At 41.9% G+C, this 13,720-nt stretch overlaps 1 protein-coding gene across 1 annotated transcript in view; it reads left to right on the top strand.

The window, feature by feature from the left end:
* Window positions 1–10,698: 10,698 nt before the first annotated feature.
* The window catches only part of BOLL (boule homolog, RNA binding protein), a 70,629-nt gene continuing 67,607 nt past the window's right edge, over window positions 10,699–13,720 (top strand). Inside the window, exon 1 of the mRNA XM_036254654.1 lies at window positions 10,699–11,283. Coding sequence (XP_036110547.1) covers window positions 11,263–11,283 — 21 coding nt within the window. The 5' untranslated portion in view covers window positions 10,699–11,262. The remainder of the gene's footprint in view (window positions 11,284–13,720) is intronic.

Consider the following 13,720-nt stretch of genomic DNA (forward strand, 5'->3'; position numbering starts at 1 on the left):
CTGGCATATTATAAATATTATCCTTACCATGCCATATGCTTTAATATCTTTCCCAGAACAATTGTTTATTGGCTTTGTTTATGGTGTCTTTTGTCTACACATTACATTAATTTTTGTATACGATAATCAAATATGTTTCTCTCTTCTTTTCAGCATTGGCAGTCTTCCCAGTAGATGAGGAGATGGGCCTGAACCAGAATGACCTGTCCCACTTCCTTCTCACACACAACATGCACCTGGTCACAGAATTCAACAGCCAGGAGAGTTGGGCTTTTGTTAGAGTACCTTCCTGATATGTCAAGGTTTTGGGTTCAATCACTGGTCAGGGCACATACAAGAATCAATCAATGAATGCATGAATGGGCTGAACAGCAAATCCATGTTTCTCTCTCTCTCTAATAAATACATAAATACATTTTTTAAAAGAAGCACTTTCCAATCCCTAGATTGTATAGGTAATCTTCTACTTTTTTTGCAAGATTTTTATTGCTCTTCTTTTATTATTATTATTTTTTATTTCTGGCATTTAAGCATTTATTCTTTCTATAATTTAATTTTTAAATTTAGTTTGCACCCATTTCTGATAAAAACACTCAGCAATCTGGGAATAGAGAGATCATATCTTGACATAATAAAGGCCATATATGAAAGACCTACAGCCAACATCATATACAATGGGCAAAAACTAAAAGCATTTCCCTTAAGAACAGGAACAAGACAAGGATGCCCACTTTCACCACTCTTATTTAACATAGTACTGGAAGTCTTAGCCACAGAAATCAGACAGGAAGAAAAAATAAAAGGGATCCAAATGGGAAAGGAGGAAATGAAACTGTCATTATTTTCAGATGACATGATACTATACATAAAAAACCCCAAAGACTTCATCAAAAATTTACTAGACTTAATAAATGAATTTGGCAAAATAGCAGGATACAAAATTAACATCAAGAAATCGATGGCATTCTTATACACCAATGATGAACTCACAGAAAGAGAAACTAAAAAAACAATCCCATTTACCATCGCTGCAAAAAAAATTAAGATACCTAGGAATAAACTTAACCAAAGAAATAAAGGACCAATTTGCAGAAAACTACAGGTTAGTGAAAAAAGAAATAGAGGAAGATATTAAAAAGTGAAAGCATATACCTTGTTCATGGATTGGAAGAATTAACATCATTAAAATGTCCATACTACCCAAAGCAATCTATAGATTCAACACAATCCCCATCAAAATACCAACAACATACTTCACAGAACTAGAACAAATACTTCAAAAGTTCATATGGAACCAAACAAGACCTCAAATAGCCACAGTAATCTTGAAAAAGAAGAACAAAGTTGGAGGGATCACATTACCAGATTTCAGGTTATACTACAGAGCCACTGTAATCAAAACAGCCTGGTACTGGCACAAGAACAGGCAGAGAGATCAATGGAACAGAATAGAGAACCCAGAAATGGACCCAAGACATTATGCTCAATTAATATTTGACAAAGGTGACAAGAGCATACAGTAGAATAAAGACAGCCTCTTTAATAAATGATGTTGGGGAAATTGGTCAGCTACATGCAAAAAAAAATGAAACTAAACCATCAATTTACACCATACACAAGAATAAACTCAAAATGGATAAAAGACTTAAATGTGACTCATGAATCCATAATAATCCTAGAAGAAAATGTAGGCAACAAAATTTCAGACATCATACGCAGCAGAATTTTCACTGATATATCACCTAAGGCAACAGAAACAAAGGAGAAAATGAACACATGGGACTACATCAAACTCAAAAGCTTCTGCACAGCAAAAGAAACAACCACCAAAATGGAAAGGCAGTCCACTGTATGGGAGAGCATCATTGCCAATGGTACATCAGATAAGGGGTTAATTTCCAATATTTAGGATGCTCATACAGCTCAACAAAAGGAAGACAAAGAAGCCAATTAAAAAATGGGCAGAGGAGCTGAATAGACATCTCTCCAAACAGGACATACAAATGGCCAAGAGACATATGAAGAAATGCTCAACATCACTAATCATCAGAGAGATGAAAATTAAAACAACGATGAGGTTTCACCTCACACCTGTCAGAATGGCCACCATTAACAAATCATCAAACAACAAGTGTTGGCGAGGGTGTGGAGAAAAGGGGACTCTAGAACACTGCTGGTGGGAATGCAGACTGGTGCAGCCACTATGGGAAACAATATGGTGTTACCTCAAAAAATTAAAAATTGAACTCTCATTTGACCCAGTGATCCCACTTCTAGGAATATATCCTAAGAAGCCTGAAACACCAATCAGAAAGAATATATGAACCCCCAATGTTTGTAGCAGCATTATTTACAATAGCTACGATCTGGAAACAGCCCAAATGTCCATCAGTAGAGGAATGGATAAAAAAGCCATGGTCCATATACACAATGGAGTACTACGCAGCTATGAGAAAGAAAGATCTCTTATCCTTTGAGATGACATAGAGGGACCTGGAAAGTATTATCCTAAGCAAAACAATCCAAACAGAGAAAGACAAGTATCATATGATCTCGCTTATTTGTGGAATATAATAAACATAACAGTCTGAGGAATGGGGTAGTTCCAGAGACGTGGAAGTGGGGTACAGACTGACAATCCCCAGAAGAGAGGGTGGTGGGAGAGAGATAAACCACAGAACCTATATGCATGTATGTATGAACAATGGACATGTACAACAAAGCTGGGGACAGGGTGGGGAGGGAGGGGGAGAGGGGAATCAGTGAGGGGGAAAAGGAGAAACATCTGTAACAAAAATTAATTAATTAATTAATTTTTAAAAAGAAGAAGAAGAAGAAGAGTCTAGGAAAGTAAACAGGAACAAAACAAAAACCTTATGAAGAGGATTTGGTCCATTCCGCTAGGAATCAGCACAGTAGTCAAAGCGTTCAGGCCATTTAAAGCAGTTCAAATTTGTCAAAATATTTCCCAATGCATTCTCTTACACTGGCCAACCATTGCTGTGTTCATTTTCTCCAGGAGAAATAGGAGCAAGTTAAAGGAAAGCTTGCATTTTGAGTTCATAATCAAATAAGCTACACCCAAACCAGGTTAATAAACCTGTAGGCAAAAGTAACTAGTACCATAAGAAAGCCAAAATTAAACTGAGGTTTTTGTGTGACAATATTTGTATTATAAACAAAGTACTTAAGTTTATCAATTTTTACTATTCTTATAGGGGAAAAGATGTCAGGAAAAAAATCAATGAGTACCTACTGAATGCCGGTTTTTTGCTAGGACTTTTACATGCATTATCTCAACTAATCCTCACAATAGCTTGAAGTAGTAGATGCTAACATCCTTATTTGGGGGATGGAAAGCATTATATGAGCACACAGCAGAGTCAAAATCTAACACCCCACCATCAACAACACCATTGGATTATATGATAATACTACCTCAAAACTTGACATCACCCATGTTTATGCACAGGTGATGGTCAATGAAGCTACTCCAGATGTTTAAATGATGGCATTGAATTTTGGTTGCTTCTAAAATTTTCAGTGCTTCAAGAAGACCCAACCTTTAACATATCCAGATATATAATGTAAGAACAAATACAAATTTAAAATAAGGAAATTCTCCCTATTGAAAATAAGAGAAGATCTGGACAGTGTGGCTCAGTTGGTTGAGTGTTGTCCCCTGCACTGGTTTGATTCCTCCTGGTCAGGGCATATGCCTGGGTTTCAGATTTGATCCCCAGTAGGTGTCATGCAAGAGGCAGCCAACTGATGTTTCTCTCCTTCTCCCCTCCTCTCTCTCTAAAAATCAATAAAAACATATTTTTATTTAAAAACTGTTCTGTTTATAAATAGAGACTCCTCCCCTACTCCGCTTTTTTTTTTTTTTTTTTTTCAGAATTTCCTTCTCTGTCCTTTTCAAATGTATGCAAATCTTTATAATAGCTAAATAAACCTCTTATAGATCTCACAACTCAGGAATGTTTCCTCAAGAACAACTTTTTTTAATACATCTATTTGAAATGCAAACATAAAGGGAGATAACTCCCCTATCTGCTAGTTTTAGTAAGAAAAGCCTAACTTTGGTGGTTGCCTTGCTCCAATTTGCAAAAGCACCCCCTGTTATAAAGATATGTGGAGTTTGTTTTCCCTCTAGATAAAGCCAGTAAGATGTTCACCCTATTTACCAGGTAAAGGTGGGATGAACTATGTGTGATGTAATGGGTTATATCTATTTGACTGTATAAGGGGCTGAGTCCTTTCTTTCTTTACAGTCTCTTAGTAAATTGCCTGTGATATATGTGAACCACAGGTTTCATGCCTATTCAATAATAAAATTGTTTTCCACCTCACATGGAAAGATGTTTTCAAGCCTGTGCTCATTAAATGCAATGTGCAATCTGGACTTTCAGTGTCACAATTTTAGGTCACTGAATCTATGCTCCTGGTTTTTATCCCATCTGCAATCTCTGAGGTGCTCTATAAAGATTTGAATTTTTCCTGAGTTCTGTTTCTATTGTGTTTTCCTTCAAACAAAAGCAAGCATTAGTAACCTGATTAATCCTATTGTGGAGGGGCGGGGAGAAGCATTCGATGGTTATAGACTCATTTGAGAATATGCTGTGTTGTGCCCAAATCCCACTTCAGTACCACCAGATGCTGGGAGTATGGGTTGTTCTCAGCTGAGTCCTGTTCAGATATTGCCCTCATTGGAAGAAAACCATCTTGTCCAAAGTCAGGTCTACTCCCTGGGAGTAGTCTGCATCCAATGACTGTAGATGAACATATGAAGATGGTAGGAAGGAGGGGGGCAGAAGGGGGCTGGAGGGTAGGTGGAGGGGTGAAACCTGGTCTCTAGGGACAACTCTGAAGGTCATCCTAGGATTTCTGAGAACTCTGTTGCAATTTCACAATCCAACTTCTTCTGCCAAGTCCTGCTTCCCTCATTCCTCGTAGGCGCTGTTTCCAAGCTCAGGTCCCTCCCCCCAAAACTCCTGCATGCTGTTAACAAAAAAGTTTAGGCTATAATAGACACAAAAAGCATTTATTTGAGCAAAGGAGGGATTGCATTGTGGGGCACAGATTCAGGCAGCAACCTAAATTGTGCTCTGAAGGAAACAAAGAAAGTCAAGATATATAAAAAGGCAAAACCATGACAACTATTCTCATTAAGGTCTACCATGTAAATGAAGGACTTGGCTAGGTCAGTTGAGATTGGTTAGGCTCATTAAGTAAACTGTGAATGCTGACTGTGGAAATGGATTGATTCTTTCAAGTGAAGAATGCAGAAGGTCTGGTCACCGTGATGAGAAGGAAGTAAATTCCATATAGATCCATGCAGCAATCACTGATCCAGGATGTTTGTTGTTAGTCCTTGAGCTGAGTTTAGCAACAGCTCAGCAACTTAACAATAGTGCTGGGATGTGACACAGCATAGGCCCCACTTCCTCAATGGCCTCTCCACTTCGTTTTAAGTGATACTCTTAGCAAGCCTTATTCCAATTTATTTTCTCCACTATTAATGCAAATCTCAGAGTCTGTTTCCTGAGAACCCAACTTGCAACACTCACCAAGATAAAAATTTTTCCAAATGTTAAGCTGTTACTGATATCTGAGAATGTAATAGTAAAATATAATGAACATAAATAAGCCAGTGTTTCCTGATACCATCTTATAGTGCAGGAGCTATATTTAGGCAGGCCTGACACTGGCCCATTCAGCACCTTTTTTCTTAGAAAAAGGCACTCCCATTGAATGGATGGAGCCCTGTGGCTACATATGTGGCTACATTTAACCCAGTGATCCCATTTCTAGGAATATATCCTAAGAAGCCTGAAACACCAATCAGAAAGAATATATGTACTCCCTATGTTCATAGCAGCACTATTTATAATAGCTAACATCTGGAAACAGGCCAAGAGTCCATCAATAGATGAGTGGATAAAAAAGCTGTGTTACATATATACAATGGAATACTATGCAGCTATAAGAAAGAAAGATCTCTTATCCTTTGAGACGACATGGAGGGAGCTCGAGAGTATTATGCTAAGTGAAATAAGCCAAGCAGAGAAAGACAAATACCACATGATCTCACTTATTTGTTGAATATAATGAACAAGGTGGGCTGATGAATGAAATAGAGTGAGACATAGAAAGGAGTATGGTTCGGACTGACAAACCTCAGAGTAGGTGGGCGGGGGGGATTGATGAGATGAACCAAAAAATTTATATGCATGTATGCATATATGGACATAGACAACAATGACAGGGGTGGGGGGGGACGGGCTAGGGAGAAGGTGGTCTGGAGGAGGGGGAGGAGAAACATCTGTAACAAAAATAAATTAATAAAAATTGGGGAAAAAAAGATTGCCTGTTTATTTAGTTTCATTATACAGATATTTATTGAGTTCCCTACAATAAGCTCTATACTGTATATTCTTGTGTCTAAGTAGTTGCTCAAAGTAAATAGCATAATCAAAGAAGCCAATTAATTTCTACAAGGTATCTTCTAATAAATCAGATATTGCTCTAGTCCACACGATCTCCGTAACATCCTCTCTAAGTGTAAGTGTTCCCTGTAGAGGAAAAGATCTGAACTGAACTCTTCACTTCCTTAAGGCAGATTTATTTTTTAATCCTGTCCCTCACCTCTCCTACTTCAAATATCGGATGTCATTGAGAAAAAGTAATCACCTAATAATCCTCCAAAATAGAAGAATATGTCAATAAACATGAAAACAAAAAAAGAACTAAAATGGAAACAGAGGCATCTTCTAAACATTTATCTTCTCGTGTTTTACCTAAGTTAAGTCACTCCCTGGTCTGGGCTATCTCTATACTGGCAACTCTTCTACAGATAGTTAGCACATTGCATAAACTTTCTATTTACTTAGCTCCTTCTCCCACTAGACCACAGGCTGCTGGAGAGCAAGAGCCAGATCTTCTTCTTTTTTTATCCTCACCCGAGGATATTTTTCCATTTTTTGTACAGATAGTGGGAGGGAGAGAGAGGAAGGGAGAGAGAGAGAAACATCGACGTGAAGGGACACATCGAGTGGCTGCTACCCACACGACCAACCAGGGCCGGGGACAAACTGCAACCGAAGTGCGTGCCCTTAGAGGGAACCGAACCCGGGTCTCTCCGGACCGCAGGCCGACACTCTAACCGCTGAGCCAAACTGGCCAGGGTTAGAGCCAGATCTTAATTATTGCCATATCCCCTGCCTTAAAGGCTAGTTCACAGGAGGTATGCCAATTGTTACTTATTTCTGTAAGCTAGAGACTGCATCCAAAGGGTTATCAATTAAACAATTGCTGCCCTGGCTGCCTTGGCTCAGTGGTTAAAGCATTGGCCCATGGTCCAGAGAGACCTGGGTTCGGTTCCCGTTAAGGGCATGTACCTCGGTTGCAGTTTGTCCCCGGCCCCGGTTGGAGTGGTGTGGGTGGCAACCACTTGATGTGTCTCGATGTGTCTCTCTCACATCGATGTTTCTCTTCCTTCCTCTCTCCCTCCTGCTCTATCTGAAGATAAATGCAAAAATGTCCTCGGGTAAGGATAAAAAAAGAAAGAAAGAAAACGATTGCTTGAAATAGACATTAGGAGTTAAAATTTGGAGCTAGAAAACTCAAGAGGCAGGAAGGAGAGGCCTGCCAGTAAGGGAAGGCAAGCAAGAAGAAGAGCAAGCTTAGGTAAATCCCTGAAACAGTTACTATGCTCTGAACAGACTATGTGAAGAAAGTAGATGAGAGACAAGGGGATGCTAGCACAAAACATAAGAAAGTGGGATGTTTAGGTTTGCAATTTGTTGTATGTTGTACATCTCCAGTATCTGAAACTTGAGACTTCTGAATGATACTCATGATCCTTCTCTATCATCACCCCTGCCCAACAGTCCTGGTTCCTCTCTAGTTTTTTTTTTTTTTAACTCTTTCCCAGTATTTTAGTCTCACTGTTGCTTTTGTTTAGGTCCCCATTACTTTTCACTATAGTAGTAGCATCCTAAAGTAGTTCTCTGTTTCTAGTCCCCTAATAACTGTTCTCTGCTCTGAGAACATCTTCCTTAATTTTGGCTCTGATTATGTAACTTCCTAATTCAATAACCTTCAATGGGCTTCTATTTGCAAAGATTTCCAGAATAAAACTCTAGTCTTTATTCCATGATATAAATAACATGGCAGAGTGCACTGTGCATTGGCAATGGAGTCAAACAGAACTAAGTTTTGAAAACTGCATCTACTACTAAATAGTAATGTAACTACAAGAGTACTTTTACCTCTTGAAGGCTTAGATTTCCAGAGAGACAAAATGATAACTAAGAAGATTAAAAGAGAATGTGCCTAGCCCAGTACTGGGTACATGACAAGGGCTCAATATCTTGACTCCTACCTTCTCACCCAGACCAGCATTCCAGCCTTGATGGTGCCCTTACCCAGCTCTGAACACTATGCTCCATGCTGTCCTCTGGGCTCCCACACACCTAGATCACAGTTCATACATCACATATCCTATTCTGCTTGTATCTTACTTATTATCAACACCTTTGGATATCATTATTTTGAGTAGTTTTTCTCCCCTTCTAGATTGAAAACACTTCAAGAACAGAGGTGTGATCTTATTCATCCCCTATCTCCCATAGCATATAGCATGATGTACTGCACATAACAAGAATTCTATACATGTCTACTAAGTTGAATTGGATAGTTTTACATAATTTATCTAAGCTGTAAAGTAAAAAAATTACTTTTGGTGTAAGAATTAAAAGAGAAGCAGAACAGAAAATTAGCATATTGTATATACAGTATATCCCCCTAGCACCCAACAATGGCACTGAAATAAATTCAGTGTTTCCTAAATTTTGTTGACTAATTTTTGAACACCTTACTGTGATGAATACAGTCTTCAAAATTAAGAATTTTTAGTTAAAAAAAAAAAAGAGAGAGAGAGAAAGTATAGTAATATCTATCAAACCCATCATTACTACTAGGGAAATGTCCAAAGAAGATCAATGGCATTAAACAAAAAAATTATTCTGCTCTAGAATGTTTTAATTTGAACCTGTTTGTATTCTTTATTTCCACAGACATTTAAAACTTGAGAAAATGACCTTATATTGCATGCAGACTTTTAGGGTGCTTTGACTGAACTGTATTCAATTAACAAAAAATGGCTCCCATTTTATTTTTGGTAAATAATATTGAGAGCTCATCTTTAAACAGATTAAAATATAGCCCTGGCCAGTTTGGCTCAGCGGTTAGAGCATCAGCCTGCAGTCCAGGGAGACCCGGGTTCAGTTCCCGCTAAGGGCGTGTACCTCGGTTGCAGTTTGTCCCTGGTTGGTCGTGCGGGTGGCAGCCACTCGATGTGTCCCTTTCACGTCGATGTTTCTCTCTCTGTCTCTTCCTCTCTCTCCCTCCCACTCTATCTGTACAAAAAATGGAAAAATGTCCTCCGGTGAGGATAAAAAAAAAAAAAAATATATATATATATATATATATATATATATATATATATATATAGTCATGTTGCTTATTTTTTTAATATTTTATCTTGAAAGTAAAATAACCCAGTCAAATTTCTACAATACAGAACAAAAGTTACTTTTAACAATTATTGCTGCTGATTCTTTAAATATTTTTCTTTTATTGATTTTTTTTTTTTTTAGAGAGAGAGGAAGGGAGAGGGAGAGAGAGACAGAAACATCCATGAGAGAGAATCACATGGTTGCCTCCTGCATGCCTCCCACTGGGGATCCGCCCCCACAACCTAGGCATGTGCCCTGACAGGGAATCCGGCAACCTCTGGGCGCATGGGTCCATGCTCAACCACTGAGCCACATCTGCCCGGCTGATTCTTTAAAAATATGTGACAAAGTGGTTAGTTAAAATCATAAACTATTGTCAGAGAAGCCCCCAGTTAAATTTCCTATAGCTTTAGACCATGACCAAATTATTTAATCTCCATTTCCTCACCTGTAATACTGTGTGAAGATAATATGAATATCTACTTGAAGGATTGTTGTGAGAATGAAATGATTAAATATACTAATTATAAAGCACTGTGCCTGGCACAAAGTGAGGTCTTGATAAATGATAGCTATAGTAATAACCACCATTATTACATAAGTTTATCTAGTTGTAATATTTACAACTTGGTTATGCATTATATTATATAGTGCCAATATAACATATCTTCAGCTATCTTTTAGGAATATTTGTATATACGTTTACATTTATTTAGTTGTAATTATTTACAACTTGGTAATGCCTTATGTTATATATCGCCAATATAACATATCCTCGGAGGTCTCTTTTAGAAACTCTTTTTTTAGAAAGCAGTCTTCTTTCAAAGGAGATCCCAAGGCTCCAGCTGCTGCAGCCAAGTCACGCAGTCCCCACCCTCTTCCGCGCGCGGATGGCTTCGCGGCGGCCCGGATCCCAAGGCTGTGCCGCGGCCCGACGGCGCTCGGCCGGTCGAGCCCGCGGGAGCCGCTGGGACGCGGGCCTGGGGCAGGCGCCGGAGCCCAGGCTGGGCTAAGCGGCAGGTCCTAGCCAAGCCGTCCGCGCCCCCCGCCCGCTCGGCGCTACGAGTGACGGCGACAACACGTGCAGCACGGCGTCCCAGCTTCTTCAGAGCCCCTGAGTTCGGTTCGTCTGGCCGGGGGTCGGAGTTTGACTCGGGAAACTGCCCTCCTCGCCCTGCACCAGCCTTCCGACGTCGCCCCTCAACCGCCTCTTGCACCTTAGTAAAGCGTGAGGTCACCCCAACTTCTCGAAACCCACCAAGTCCCAAAGGCCCACTTTTCTCCAGCGGGCAGGAGAGAAAGGTGTGCTGTGCTTGGAGCTTCGCAAAACCGTTCCCTCTCTTCTTCCCAGCCGTCCGAAAGCAGGCGAGAGTGGCCCCAGAACCGAGCCCTCGCCCCGCACACCCCGCGCCCGCCCCGACCTGCTGTGCGCTCTGCCCCTGAGACGGCCCAGCTCGGCGACCCCCGACCACCGCCCAACCCTGCCCGCCCCCCTCCCCGGCTTGCGGCGCCCGCCCGCCCCGCCGCCTGCGACGTCGTCGCCCGCCCCGCCCCCCTCCTCCCCCGGGGGCAGGTTCAGGCCTGGGGTCCGAGCCTGCGCCCCTGCAGCTGCCACCGCCGCCGCCGCCAGAGGGAGAAAGTCTCCGTCGGGAAACGTGGTGTTGCCACCTTGACGCGAAGGTGCTTTCGAACTTGAGGTTTCTGATCCTTTTCTCCGGATTTCTGAAGAGCGTAGAGCAAGATGGAGAGCGAGTCCGCGGCGGTGAGTACAGCGGTCGGGGCCCTGGGCCCGGGGTAGCCGGGAGAAGGCGTAGCGCGGACCCCGCCCCTGAGGGGCCGGGAAGGTGAGGTCTGGAGCCCAAACGCCCGCCCTTTTATTGGGAAGAAACGTAGACAGGGCGCCCCGTCGACCACGGCGCAGAGCGGCCGCCCGTAAACCCCGTCGGATTATGTCGTGGGTTCGGGGAGGCACGGCCACTGGGCCTGAACCGGGGATTGGCGGGCGAGGGGACCTCGGAAACGGCAGGGAGGTTTCGGGAGGCGGCAGGTGACAGGGCCCGGTGCACCAGACCGGGTCCGAGCGAGAGAAATAGCTTTCCCGCCGAAACTGGGCTCGGCTGCGTCTTTGACGCTCGCTCCCGCAGTTCTCCGCCCAGCCTTCCGCTGCGAGGAGTTGTCGGGGCGGCCGCCTCCTTCTCTCTCCGACTGGTCAGTGGGGATCCGAAGGCCTGAGCGACCTGGGAGGAGGGCGCCGGTGGCCCAGGCCCGACCTGACACTCCAACCTCGAGTCCAGGGCCGAGCCGGGGGAGGGGCAGGGGGCACAGGGAGGGGAGCCGGAGACCCCGCAGGCCAGGCTACAGGCAGCCCCGCCCCCTGCCAGCAGCCCAATCAGCGTGTGGTACGCGAGGGCCGCAGGGTTAGCTACGCACGAGGCCGACGTCAGGTCGGTGCCGTTGAGGGTTCCCGCCACGGCTGCTGGCGGGTTTTGTGGGGCAAAATTTCTCGCTGGTTAGCTTTTTTTTCCCTCCCGCACTTTGGTGGGGAGGGGGTGGATCCTCGTGTCAGTGCCCAAATTCACGATGACCCGAGAGAACCCGAGGAAGTTGTCTCTGCGGCCATTGCCTCCAGCGCCTCGACTTGCTGGCCTCGCAGGGGAAGGAGCTTCGAGGCCGTGACTGCGACGGTTAGCCCGCCCTCTTCCTCTTGTCTTCGTTGGCAAAGTAGATGATAGAGTTCAAGGCTAATTCTCTACGGGTTGGACATAGTGAAGGCACATTGCTTGGAGGAAATTTTTAATAAACTGGTGTTGGAAGTTTACTAAGCAAAGGACCCTTCTCATAACCGAACAACAGCACCTACCTACCTACATTTGCAAAATTATTGCCAGCGGTATTTGAGGCTTTAGTGTTTCACTCACGCATTGCTGTCTTTCTCTAAGGAGTTTAGGTGTTACCTCTACCTGAGCCTTGTTACTGCTAGCACTAAAGTATTTTCTAGGCTATTATTCATACTGTATTCTAAAGCAGACTACTGGTTGGCATATCATGAGGAAGAAGAAATGAATCCCTGCCATCTACCATCACTGCTTTAGATGCTGCAGTGAACAAAATAGGCAACCTTCCCTTATGAACATTACATTATCGTGGGAAGAGACAGACAATAAACAATAAATAAATTATATATTATGTTGGAAAGTGATAAGTGGTAAAGAGAAAAAGTAGTTGGAACCCACAATAGAGCAGGAGCCTTAGAAACGGGAGAATGAAGTGTATTGGATGTAAAAAGTTGATGTATTTCTTTTCTCAGTAATATTTAACTAATTTCTCAAGATTGGAAATAAAGCACTCTGTTCCCTTCTGTTCATGTCATCCCTCTCAGTGAAAATAAATAAATAACGAGATTGACTTTTAAACATATTTGAGAACAAAAGAGCTCATCCATTGAATTAATTTTGTTTTTAACAAGGGAATTTCATGAAGGCTGATTTTTGTTTTAATTTGCAAATAGGTAATTTCTACACTCTCTAAACGGACAGAGAGAAGATTATATCTACTGTTCTATTATTTCTAGGAGTACAAATCTACAGTTGAAAAATAAAATTAAGCATCCCAGAATCATCTATTCTGAGCACTATGTCCTGCAAGTAAAGTCACTGAAGTTACAAATAGCCTCCAACTGCCCAGAGAGGATGCTTATGTTAAGATTGGATTCCCAATTTCTTTAATTGGAAACAACAATATAGTAATTTTTAAATATGATTATTTCTCTGTGGTTTAATACATGTTTTTATGAACTTCCTTATTAGAGAGCATGTGTTTTTCCCCATTAAGACTAGATGGAGAAGAGAGCCCATAAGACTCAGCCTATAGCCTCGTAGTCACCACTGGCCTGCAGTCATTCTTACATCTTGCAGAGATTAATTTAGAGATAATGGTTTTATTGGCTAATGAAGTGAAAGGAGGAGAACAAATGGGAAAAACAACAATTCCATTATCTAAGTTGAAATTCACTTTTATGTATTTGTTTATCAGGGAATTTAAATTATGAACTTCAGGCTTTTTGAAGCACTCATTTAGTATGTTACATTGTCCCAGAAGTCTGTTTAGTGTTCCCAGAAAGAAAATAATTAGCAAGTTCTTGAATTGGTTTCTTTTCAAAATTCTATTCTCAAGTCTTCTTTTTTTAGATGTACCTTATG

This window comes from Molossus molossus, unplaced genomic scaffold (genome assembly GCF_014108415.1).
Source record: "Molossus molossus isolate mMolMol1 unplaced genomic scaffold, mMolMol1.p scaffold_m16_p_11, whole genome shotgun sequence".
NCBI classification, from domain to species: domain Eukaryota; kingdom Metazoa; phylum Chordata; class Mammalia; order Chiroptera; family Molossidae; genus Molossus; species Molossus molossus.